This window comes from Parasteatoda tepidariorum, chromosome 1 (assembly GCF_043381705.1).
Source record: "Parasteatoda tepidariorum isolate YZ-2023 chromosome 1, CAS_Ptep_4.0, whole genome shotgun sequence".
In the NCBI taxonomy this organism is placed as follows: domain Eukaryota; kingdom Metazoa; phylum Arthropoda; class Arachnida; order Araneae; family Theridiidae; genus Parasteatoda; species Parasteatoda tepidariorum.
In genome coordinates, this window is record NC_092204.1 from 107,604,412 (window position 1) to 107,617,875 (window position 13,464).

At 30.0% G+C, this 13,464-nt stretch overlaps 1 protein-coding gene across 2 annotated transcripts; it reads right to left on the reverse strand.

Annotated features, from left to right (window-relative positions):
• Positions 1-4,361: 4,361 nt before the first annotated feature.
• Positions 4,362-12,831, reverse strand: LOC107439467 (ribosomal protein S27A). Of its 2 annotated transcripts, none has more exons than XM_016052081.3 (5): positions 12,672-12,831; positions 12,189-12,245; positions 11,174-11,228; positions 8,110-8,327; positions 4,362-4,529 (listed from the first exon to the last, which is right to left on the reverse strand). In XM_016052081.3, the coding sequence occupies exons 2-5, from the start codon at positions 12,234-12,236 to the stop codon at positions 4,380-4,382; spliced, it is 471 nt and encodes a 156-aa protein (XP_015907567.1). In that variant the 5' UTR covers positions 12,237-12,245; positions 12,672-12,831; the 3' UTR covers positions 4,362-4,379. The 2 variants fall into 2 exon arrangements, with proteins under 2 accessions (XP_015907567.1, XP_015907568.1); XM_016052082.4 differs by having other exon boundaries at positions 12,553-12,767.
• Positions 12,832-13,464: the final 633 nt, after the last annotated feature.

Consider the following 13,464-nt stretch of genomic DNA (forward strand, 5'->3'; position numbering starts at 1 on the left):
TTAAATTTGAGACACTTGTTTGCAGGATTTTTTTTAAACTGAACTGAGAGCAAAAAGGAGTTGAAATGAGGACCTTATCAACACATATTAGTGTGCAACCCTTTTGACCAATAATGAATAATTACTCATTCCCTCCGACAGAAAACGCATATTGATCCCACTGACACCTTAAAGGTGCATCGTCTGCTTGGTTCGTTTGGGGATGGGAAAGTGAGATAAAAGCAAACAAGAAAAAATGCTTATCGCTACATTCCCCTCTATAGATGGTTTTGAAAATGGGTATATGTATTTAATTTGTAGAAATTTCAAAATTATTAAAAAATTTTTATTTAAAAAAATCAGTCGGTTATTCAGTTATCTAAAAAAATCAATTTTTTATTTAAAAGTTCATTATATCCAACTTCCCCACTTTTTCGGTTCACTATATCCACAAAAAATAACATTATATGTGCATAGCAAGGAATGGGACCGAACACTTCGTTCACTATAGCAGGGTTTGACTGAAAAATTTTCAGTTACTTATTACGCATTGAAATATTATACAAATCTATATAATTCAAGATTTCAGGAAATAGTTTCCGTTAGGGATATCAAAATTTTTTCTAATACTTCTTTTTTGTTAGTGTTTTACTTAATTCATTTAAGCAGATGAGTTATAAGTAGATCTGAATTTCCGTCAATTTTGAAGGTTAGTGTGGGACTTCTACTTCGGTATCTTAAAACTGCCCCCCCCCCCCCCCCNTAAGATACATTACCCAAAAAAGAGCACTATTTCTTCAGTATCCCCCTTATCCATACTGTTCTTTTCTTTTAGGATGCTTCACTCTCCTCATAGAGTATCATTCGAGGCAGAAGGTAGAATATATTAATGAAAGAACCAATATACTAACGAAAGGATATGCTTTCTTTCCCTTGCCCCACACACAATAATTTTTGTCTCTCCATGTCTTACCCTTAATGCATGGTCTAATTCTAAGAGATAAAAGAACGACATTTTGTGTTAAAAAATTGTTCACACCAACCATAGCAGGGTTCCCACTCTTTTATCAAAGCAAAAATTAAGGACTTTTATCAACAAATTAAGGACCTTAAAAATGATTATTTATCATCAAATAAAACATCATAGATTAATAATAATAGATTAAAAAAATGGAATAGCTTTTCTTCAACTCAGTCATCCTTTAAAAAATTTAAAAAAAAACTAAATAAAGAAATGTTTAATACAAATAATCTGTATTTAATTAAAATTAAATTGCATTTAATCACCTCACATAAGCTTTTAAGAATATAAAGAAAAACTCAAAGAATGCAGATTAAGATTTTCTATTTTAAAAATAGAAAAAAACTGGGTAAACAGATAGAAATATATAAATTAAGATGGTAAATTCATTAAATTAATAAAAATATTATTTTGAGTGACTAATACTAAACCAAGACAAAAAGAAACTAACAAATATAAGTTTATTGAGGTTAAGACAATTATTTTAAACTAAGTAAAACCTAATTATAATAAGCTAAAGATTTATTAAAATCACAAAATATAAAAAATTTAATGATTAAAATCAGAATATATTTAGTACCTAACAATCAGGAAAAAAGAAATAAATAAACTACAAGGAAAACTTATTAATTAAAATTAAGAACTGAGAAACAGAAATGATAGTTAAAATAAGTGCTAACATAAATATTGAAACACAGGACAAGGCAGGATGTAATGATCAATTGAAATAAAAATGAAAAAATTCCATATCTAAAAATTGAAAATGAAATGAAATAATTCATTAAGTACAAAATTTATTGTGAATGAAGGGGAAAAAACAACAAAACATAGTGGAATCAGAAACATCATTTATAAAAAAAGATAAAAAATCTTTATAAAATAGTCTGCGGTTAGTTATAAAACATTTTATGCTTACACTGATAAGGAATACTGCACCTCTGAGGAATTAGAATTTATTCAATTAAAAAGTATTGTGTCTTGATAATCAATGATAAAAAAAATTTGTTCGGAATCAAGTATTGTCTGAAATTATAAAACAATAATTTTTCAAATAAATCAAAGGTAATGAAAATTGGATGCAAATATGAATTATATAGATACATATTATTTATTATATAATAGGGAATAATGAATAGTGATTTGGTCGAATAGTCAAATATCTGGCCAAATAAAATGGCCGCCTACCCAGTGATCAAACAACATTTAAAAAAAAAAAAAATCCTCAAGAATTTTTATTGTTTATGTAAAAAATAGGCCTGGGCATTGTAAGAAATTTTATATCATGATAGATCGTCAGTCAGACATTGCGGTGTATCGCAATTTAACATGTTTAAAATTTATCAACCAGAGATCGTAGCTAAAAATGAAATCAACATCTTCGCAGCTAGAGGAAATCAAAATAGTCTTCGTCAGAGCGGTGATAGCGTTAGCATAGGCAAGAATCCTCGCACGTTAAACCAAAAGCGTCTTAAATCAGATTCCTGATGCATCGCCTAAATTAAAAAAAGTAATTATATCGGCCTGTTGATAGGTGCATTACATCGATTAGGCAAGAGAAACCGCGAGCGTCTTAGATCAGAGTCCTGATGCATTGCCTAAAATAAAAGTAATTATATCGACCTGCCGATATGTGCATTAGGTCGATAAATCGCGATACATCGATTTAAAAATGTCTAAGCGTAGCGCTCTTTAAAATTGCCGCATCATAACAAAAACAATAGCTTTTTTTTAAAAAATAAAAAAAATGGGAAAGACAAACGAAATAAAAACAAAAAAATCGTTCTCAATTTTTATAAGAAAAATTTAACGTTGAAAAATACACTTTAAGTGTTCCCCAACGCCGGATTTTTGGAAAAAATGACGAAAAAGAAGCTATTTAAAATATGCTATCAAAATAAATAAAAAAAACACAATTAATCAAAAAAGCACAAGAGAAACAGAAAATTTTCCTAAATTCTTAAGACAAAACTTGCAACGTAGAAATTCAATTTTCTATTTTACCGGTTATCTATTTATCTGTATAACTTTAAAAGAAAAAGTGGAGATAAAATATATCAGAAACGCTGTTAAAATGCCGCGCTATAAAATAAGAAAAACCCAGCAAAAGTGAAAACAGAAAGCAAACATTTCACTCTTTAAAAAAAAATAGTGTCGATGAGAGAACGACTTTCCTGATTAAAATTATACCGAATATTCGTAATATCCCTAATATTAAAAAAATGGAGTCACTTATAAAATTCACTTTCAGAAAAAAATCTGATACAATGAAAAAAATCCACTTTGCCTTGCGACGATCACTAGATGCTGATCCATTCCTTATATTTTTCATCAAGTGTCCATAAATTATTAATAACACACTTTCCTGGCATTTCTAACAATTTCACATTTGAATGAAGTATCAAAGCTACCACGTGTGCTATCAGAAGAATTGAATTTCTCGAACCCTATGGATGTAAAAGGGTAATGCAGGTCCTCAGCTGATAAAGTACCTCCAAGTAATGTCTAAAAATAAGTCATGACCTCATACCCACCTGCAGTATCCCACTCCCCACACTAAATTTTTTTCTTTCAGAGTGATCCAGAAAGAAATATTTTAATGAAAAAATTAATAAAAGAAAAAAAAAAACAAAACAATAAGGACGTGTTTTCTTCCACTTGCTTGTAACCCCTACCCTCACATACATTCTCTATATTCTACCCTCAATGCAGGGTCTCATTCTAGGCGAAAGACGTACTTCTTAATTGCAGATATTTTCCTAAGATAAAAAAATTATTCCAACCAACTAGTGATACTAGAAATTAAGGACTTTTAAGGACCGTGAATCAAAATTAAGTACTTTTAAGGGCCCTTAATTTTCAAAATAAAAACTAAGCAGTTTTTAAGGACTTTTAAGGACCGTGGGAACCCTGCATAGTGATGCTGAAAAATTAAGGACCTTAAAACCTTGAACCAAAATTAAGCACCTTAAAGGGCCCTTATTTTTCAAAATAGAAATTAAGCAGTTTGTAAGGACCATGGGAACCCTGAAAGAAAAAGTCATCTGCTAACCTAGCTATTAAACCTGATAAATAAAAAAACACAGTAAACATTATCTCATAACTTTACATTCAGTACATAACTTCAGTTTGATTAATGATACTGCACTAAATGTTGCCTTGAAATATTCTTGAGAACACTGCAAACAAAAACAATAAGATACATTACTTTGGGGGTATGAAAGACTGTGTCATCGCAGGTAGCATTTTGTTGCTTTGATTTGTACTATAATTGCACTCAGAAACAGCTTAAATAGAAAACTCTTAAAAGCTCGAATCTTATAAAGGACTAAATAATTCAGACAACCACAACATAAAACAAGAGTTAAGACTAATCATTTATTCATTTCTCTTCAGGTTTGTTATAAACAAAAGTTAAACAACATTTGCCACAATATTGTCGATCAAAATGAGAGGCCATAAATACACCTGCTCCACATTCATCATTGGGACACTCACGCCTAAGCCTGGTTATTTTACCATTCTCATCAACCTGTGAAAATATTTTAAATAAAATTATTATTGTTACATTACTAATCAAATATAATAAGCAACTACAAATTATCAATTTAATAATATAGAACAACTGAGCATCCAATCAAGCAAATCACAATTAAAACAAAAAAAAATTTCTTTGACCTTTGCTGAAAAGTAGTTGATTCAATGCCTTAATTTTGAATACTAAATAAGCAGCAAAAAGCACAGTTTAAAAAAATATGAAACCTTGACACCGGTACAAAAGAGAAAAATAACTGGAAACAAAATTATCAATTCAAATTGATAAAAACCATCACCATTACTATTTAAGATAAGTATTTTCAATACATTAGCATGTCAATCTAAATAAGCAAAAATATCCCAAATGATATAGGGAAAAAAAACTTCTTTCTTTAAATATGATATACCTTATAGCATTTTCAAAAATATAGATCTGTGAGGCCCGCATACAGGGTGACTTAATACCTTTAGGGAATATTCTGAATAAACTTCCTGACCAATACCAAATAAATTTAAAGTGTGCAAAGACGAAATTAACAGTAACTGATAATTAACTCAATAATATCACCTGAACAAGGAAAATGCGGATAAGAAAATACAATAGATTCTTGTATAAATCAAACTAAAACAAGCTTGTCAATGTATAGAATTTACGAATTAGCAATCAGAGCCGTATCTGCATTCATACCTAACCTTTTACCAATTCATCCACCCACAGTGGCCAGCCAAAGAAAAATGACAGGAGAATCCCGAGACTTTTTTTGCCAGACACAATTGGGCTGTTACAGAGTGTAACAGGATGCCAGGAAAAAGTAGATTCAGAGAAGAATGGATTTAGAATCTTCATGTTAAAAAAAAACTACCAATCTATTAATGCTTAAGGATACAAGGGTACTTAGAGTTAGCTTCAGAGCATCTACAAACCTTTGATGAACCTCATGCTTATTAAAAGAACCAAATGTAATAAATACTATAATACTCAAAACTTCTATTTAGCTATTTCCTAAACATAATCAGAGCCTTACATTCATTCATGCCTGTTCTTCAACTAATTTATTCACCCACCCAAGGTGCTCGACAAAGAAAATAACAGGAAAACCCTGAAACTCCTCCGTCAAACACTAATGGGCTGTTACAGTGTATAACAGGGTGTTAGATAGAAGAACGGATTCAGAGAATGGATTTATTGTCATCATACATGGAATTCACAAATAATTATAATAATTCAGTAATTCAATTGACAAACAACTAAATTGCTGAAATACTACACAGGTCTAGACATTCCAAACATGGCATATATTTTTAAATTAATCAGAGCCTTTATTTCACCAATTATCACAACTTTTCCTATTGACCCACTCACAGTGAATGACAAAGAAAATGACAGGAGAACCCTGACATATCTTCATGATACATTGGTGAGCTGTTACAATGTGTAACAGGGCACAAGAAAGAAAAGGACTATTCAGAGAATGGATTTGGCTTCATCACATGTAAGTGTAAATATATCAGTATATATGATGACATTCCTCAATAGTAGACAATGACTATTCTTTCAGAAACAAAGCCGCAAAATATGTTATTTTCATCATTATTCAAACGGTAACTCCTAGTTTCATCATCAAGTATGCACTTGCACCCTAGAAATAATCCAACAGCCATCTAAACTTCCCAATGAAGTACAGAAAATCATCTCAGAAAAAGCCGCAAAATAGATATTTTCACAATCATTTTAACTCCTAGTTTCATCAAAGAAATGATTGGCCTTAGAGACAAAAGTAGATACTATGGTGTATCCTCATAAATACAAAACACTTTAACTTTATTAATGAAGGTTATGATGAGCTTCTGGTCTGTATTTATAATTATGCCAGTTGCACACAATAGTTGAAGTAAAATTAAATATAATGTTAAATGAAAATAAAACTATTCCTTCAGAATAAATGATGCAAATAACAGAGCTCATTCCAGGCAGAAAAAAGGGCAGGGTGCAACAGTTTAAAAAAAAGGGCATTATTATTCTAGAAAGGCAATTATTTCTTTCTATGGGCTTTACACGTCCTATAAACATAGGACGTGTAACATAGTGACATAGACGCGAATTTTTCTTCTTCCACTTTACTAAAAGTAGCAAAGCAATCATATTAATTACTGATTTTTATTAATAAATTAACATACAAATCGAGTTAATGAGATAATTAGCTTAGTAATTTATTTAAAATGCATGCATCATATAGTATTAATAAAATAATAAATGTATGTTTAAAAGCGACTGTAGTTATGATTTAATAATTAAAATAATTAATAATAATTGTGATTTAATGATAGTGGAAGTAACTGCAAACTTTCAAACAAGGGGGTGTGATGGCTATCTTTCCTATCCCATATAAATCCATATTTACAGCAAAGACAAACTAAATAAAAAGAGTTGAAAATAATAAAAGTTTAAGAAATGCAACAGGGTGGATTCTTTCGACTAAAAGGACAGCAGGGTGCAGCGCCCTGTTTACCCTGCCTAGAATGAGCTCTGCAAATAAATTATCTTTACTTATTTTTTAAAACTTAAATGGTAACTCATAATACAAAATTTATCTTACTTTATATAAACCAAACACTGAATGCCTTTCAAAAAGACAGATCTAGAAACAGACTGTACATATATTATTTTCACTATAATTCAAACCTCAAACACTAGCTACATTACAATGCTGTTGAGTAAAAGATAGAAGTAAATAAGAGGAGACATTAGGGTTTAAAAAAATACTTTCGCAAAGAATATCATAATCATAATAATTCATCATAAAAAACAAGACTTCAGAAAAACAATGCACCCAGTTTAACAAAACCAACCTTTCAGAAATAAAGCCGCAAGTAAGTTATTTTCATTTTTAACTCAAACGGTAACTCCTAGTTTCATCATTAAAAAGTTAGGCATTCTGAAACAACCAAGTCTTGAAACACTTATTCTAACATAAACTTGACAATATACTTAAACCATCTTTCAGAAATAAAGCCGCAAATGAGTTATTTTCATTTTTAACTCAAACGGTAACTCCTAGTTTCATCATCAAAAAGTTAGGCATTCTGAAACAACCAAGTCTCGAAAGACTTATTCTAACATAAACTTGACAATATACTTAAACCATCTTTCAGAAATAAAGCCGCAAGTAAGTTAGTTTCATTTTTAACTCAAACGGTAACTCCTAGTTTCATCATTAAAAATATTTTCGACATTAGAAAACAACTATTGACTACAGACAAAAATTTATAAACAATACTATTGCTGTGAGTAACTTAAAGTTCTCATCATAAAAAAACATTGAAACAGTGCTTAACTATTACATCAATATACTTTATATAAAAAGGCAACCTTCAATTCAGAAACAATGCCGCAAGTCAATTATTTTCACTTCAACTCAAACGGTAACTCCAAGTTTCATCATAATGAAGTTGGAATAGAAATGAAAAAATAAATAAACAATGCATAATAAAAAAGGAACCGTGTCAAAAAGATAAAAAAATATATATTCTAAGACACGAAAAAGTGAACCTCATATTTTAAACTAATCGCATACCTTGTAAAATTTCAATACACTGAGCTTAACCTTCTTCTTCTTATGCTTGTTCTTTTTGGGTGTGGTGTAATTCTTCTTCTTGCGCTTTTTGGCACCACCTCTAAGTCTGAGTACTAAATGTAAAGTAGACTCTTTCTGAATATTGTAATCGGATAGTGTTCGCCCATCTTCCAACTGTTTGCCAGCAAAGATCAATCGCTGTTGGTCAGGGGGAATTCCTAAAAGAAAACAATACATTATTTAGATTTAATCCAAGCAAAGTTAATTAAAATACAAAGCTAAATTACTAATCATATTAAGCTGGAAGTTCGTTAATGTATCACTTTAATGAAAAATTAATCACTGTATTTGACATAAAAATCATATTATATACATATTACTATATTTTGAATTTTCTATATGTTTTAACTCACAAAACACAAACAAACAAAATTCAATTTTCCTGCCATTTTTAAAAAAAAAAAATTTTTTCTCCTCATAAGATTTTAGGATTTTTCATTCTTTTTTGAAAGATGTTTACCTTACCATCATTTTGGAAATAATCATTAGTATATTACTTCACCGTCTTCTCTTCTTTTTAAGATTATTTCAAAATATATTTCTTTAGTTGGGTTAAACAATAAAAAAAATTAAAAAAAACTGCCTTTTGTAGCGATTCAGAAAACCGGAAAAATCAGTTATCCGGAATAGCGATGGTCCTGATCGTTCCGGATAATCGGTTCCCTACTGCACTATAATTATGATTTATATTAGACATCATTTATAAAAAATACACACATCTAGTTGATCTACACTAGGATCAAAATTATTACCGATGCAGTACCTTAATTTTGTCCTAGTATCCATGCTGTAAAAATCTTCAACAAATTTAACATATTCCTTCAGAATGCTATCACAATCTTCTTTTACTCTGCCAGCATTGGTCAAATGAAATAATATTTTTCAAAGCTTGTTTAAGTTTGCCTCTTTATTAACAAGCATCGTACAAGGATCAAGGCACGATACATTTCGCACTAAAGAGAAATTCAACGGGCACTTTTCAATTAGTCTTTTTGACAACTTCAATAAAAATTGCCTGCAATTCAAATAAAATTCCATCGTTTTCTTTTCACTCTTCAAAATTTTCTTCTTTATCAGCTCTTTTCTAGCAACCAAACCAACATCAATTTTGGATGCCTCTTTACATATTTCTTTATCTTCTAGATTTATACTTAACACATTGTATGAAGATGCTGGAAGCCTTTCTTTTAAAAATCTTTGGGTTTATCAGTTTGATACAACTTTAAGAAAGGTTCAACATCTTTTACAACAGATAACATGAAATTACATTTGCCAATAAACAGTTCATCCTTAACCATGTCCTGTAAGATTGCATATGNTTTTTTATAGAATGCGCGAATTTCTCGCGGTAATCATTTTTTAATGCGAGAATATTAAAAAATATGCGAGATTCTCGCGTTCTCGCGCTGTAGTGAAAACACTGATATGATTTACTGTTTGGCCGAGAAAACTTTTTGCTTTCTATCTCCTTCAAATAAGTTTTAACATCAGAAGAATTTTTCTAAAAGTCGAACTAAAACTTTTTTACTCTCCTCCCACCTGTGTTTGCAAAATTTTAAGGGGAATTTTACAAATTCAGGAGTTACAGACGCAAAACCTTCTCTTCGAGCAGGAGTCTTTAAAAAACTGTGCAGCATGCTCTACTTCCGGAAAAGCAGCAGAGCAACCACCCCTAAAGGCATTATGTACTATGTGCAGTCTACATGAACCTACATTCAAGAGACTCACATAGTGTTCATTCTTCATTTATTCCATCATTATGTCCAACACTTTTAGGTTGACATTTGGGCCATCCAATGACAATTGTAACAAACTTGTAGTATTTATGCACAGGATTTTTCATTTATTTTTTCACATATAAGTTCAGATGTGGCACGGCCACCATCCAAAATCTTACATGACAATCCAGTTGTTTGAATTGATTAACATCATTTAGACCTTTATTAATAAGCAGTTCATAATCGGTTTCTTCTTTGACCCTTGACTTAAGTAGAGACGAAAAATATAGCGCTATACCAAAAACTGAGAGGCAGGCAGTTTTTTTCACCACAACTGAAATTGCTTGCTATCTCGCTATCAGACAACATAGCTTAAAAACGAAAATTTGCATTTTCACAAGATTTGTAGGAATAATATGAGCTTAAAACCTTTAAAATCCATAAAATTTCAACTTTTGTAGTGAGGATACTCAAATTAATTGCTCGATTCAAATTATAAACCGGCACAGAAACATCACTCTGAACTGAATATGAAGTACTTGGTTGGTTAGGAGAACCAATACTACGATCTTGAGGTGAGCAAAAAGCTATTAAATCCACAACTTGTTCTTTATTTCTTGCCAACTTTCAACTAATCCGCATGACTGGTAAGACAGGCATTTTGAGAGGACGGAGGGGTTGATTAATTATCCTCTCCTTTTAAGAATCGTTTTTTATTTTTGCTAAAAAAATTTCACGAGATAAACGGCAATTTCAGGAGGCATACAAACCCAGATAAAAAAAAAAGTTTTGTTGTCAGATTTGCATCACGTGAAGAAATTTTTTAACAGCAAGCTAATTTGAAATCCTTAAAGCGGGCTCCGTAATCACACATAATTTTATTGTGTTATAAGATTTTAAATGCCCACATTCTAATCTTTACAAACTGAGCACCAATCAATTTCAAATTTGAATATCTCATTCATAAAACTTATAGAAATGCATCACATAACTATACCAATAACTATTATTATCCAAAAATTTAACTGTCAAAAGCATACCCAGTCTATAATTTAAGGTTCAAAGAAAATATCGATTTATTGCTTTCTATTCTAATTTTTTTTTCTTTTTATCTTTTAATCTTGCTACTTGGGCAATTAATGGAATTACAACTTATACTGTTAACTTTCACAGTGCTTAAGTTTCTTTTATCTCAAATTTTCATCACAAAAATAACCAAAATAATAAGCATTTGTGATATACCAAGCAGTATCCTACAATATACTACCAAACAAAGTGAAGGTTACCTTCTTTATCTTGAATTTTAGCCTTTACATTTTCAATGGTATCACTTGCCTCAACCTATAAAACATGAAACATATTATAAAGAGTTGTGAATTCTCTTGTAGCATATTGGTCTAACACATTTATATATAAGTTTAAAGGTATCCAATTTTATTAAATCTCTAATTAATTGTGCATGTCTTATTAATATTACAAGCATAATAAATTTAATATTCACTTAAATTAAGCTAACTTCATAAAGCAAAACATAAATTTTATAAATACCTACAGATCTATTAAACACTATTAAAAATTGCAATCTTCCTTATAGCCTGTTCTAAACAATAGTAGGGTATGTAAGACAAGGCATTTAGTCTTAAAAAAGAAATAACTTTCAGCGTAGACCAAGAGCAATGAAAATTTTAAAGCTTATTGTTTCCTAACAACAGCTTTTTAATTTGAAATTTTTTTAAACTCCATTTTTTTTAAATTAAAACCTTTTTAAAATACAATGGACAATGAAGTTTGAACATTTATTGTATGCATATCCCCACAGCAAAAACAGTTACTGTTTTTTCTCAGAAACACTTTTTAGAGAAAAAGAAAACCTATTAAGCAAAAACTGAGGCAGAAATATTAAATTGTGTGCAACCAAAGTACTGAATTGCAAACCTGTTAATTGCAATGAAAACCCCCAAACTATAGCAAATTCAAGTAAAAAATTAAGATAAATGCACAATTTTTGAATTATTCTGATAGTTTATAGTTAATAATAACGTCAAATTTAGAACAAAATAACCTTTTGATTCAGATAAAAATTTATCCAAGTAGAACCTTAATCCAACTTATGAATGTATGTAACCCAACTAATGTACCCAACTAAATAAATGTACCTTTATCAAGTAGAATATTGAATTTGACCAAACAATTGATAATTACAACTAAACCACCAAATTGCAACTAAGCCAATATAAAAATATGACAAGATAACTACATCATCAATTAATTATTTTTATATGCATTTCAACAAAATCTTACCTCTAGAGTTATAGTCTTCCCAGTCAAAGTCTTAACGAAAATTTGCATGATTGCAACCTAAAATGAAAATGTAAACAATCACTTTTTAAAGCTAGCATGTATCAATTGAAGCATATATCATTTTATTTGCAGTTCAATAAGAGTATAAAAGTTGAGCTGCGATCATGGTAGAAATGATCTATCTTAGTAGTTTTAATAAGGCAATGCACACGTGCAAGACTAATAAAAAAAATTCAAACAAATCACAATTGCAATTTTAATAAGTGTTAACAATTAATGCACGGTCAGTAAATATTCATTAAGCATTTATTTAATACATAATTAGAACTAATAAAAAGGAAAAAAATTGCTTTGTTAGGCTTACACTGTCGATAAGATTGAAGCGTCTAAGACACAAGAAACTTAAATAATGAATAAGCTTAAATTTTGAAATTAAATTTCTAATGCAATTAACAAAAATATAAAAGTTTATATAAAACTTACTAATATAACTTCATAAATTCATAAGAAATTAACGCGCTTCCCTTACACTCTGGCCATGCAGTCACATCCACGAAAAGTTCAGTTTAGTTGAGTTGTAGACGGCGGCTGGCTGACATATTTTCTTATTCGATTGCCATTTGCAGTGTCGTAAATAAATAATAATTTTTTTTTTGCAGATAATTTTATGCTTCCGTGTTTTTAACCTGAGAAAAATTAAAACAAAAAATTTTATCACTAATCATCAGTTTCCTGTTTTTTACTTTAAAGGCTGTTGCTTGGCTGACCGCTTTTTTAAGAAATAGAGACATTTGATTGGTCGATTACATCATCGTTTTCATCGTTATCGGTTAATCGTTTTGTCAGGTTTACTAGAATGGCGCTTTTAGCATTTTTGCTTGGCAGAATTTTAATAACGCGCATGCTCAGTTTGATAATTTATTTAAACCAATCGAAGTACTTCGTAGACAATGAATATAGATGCTTGTATCCTCTCCTTTGCTTGCGTATACTCAAACAAAGACATAAAGATGGAAAGATCAATCACTGTACCAAACAGATGTCAGGGTGAACGAAACATTGGACACATCACCAGTCTCTATTTTTTTTATTTGATTTTCATAAATTGTTATGATAAATAATAACATTCTGTCTCTGTGCCAGAAAAATCTGAACACATTTTTTTTAAAGATTTATAATTTGTAAATTTTAAATGAAAAAATTAATGTATTTTAAAAAATTGATTTTTATATTGTTCTGAAATTCAAATACTTGAAATAAATATTAAAAAAACAAT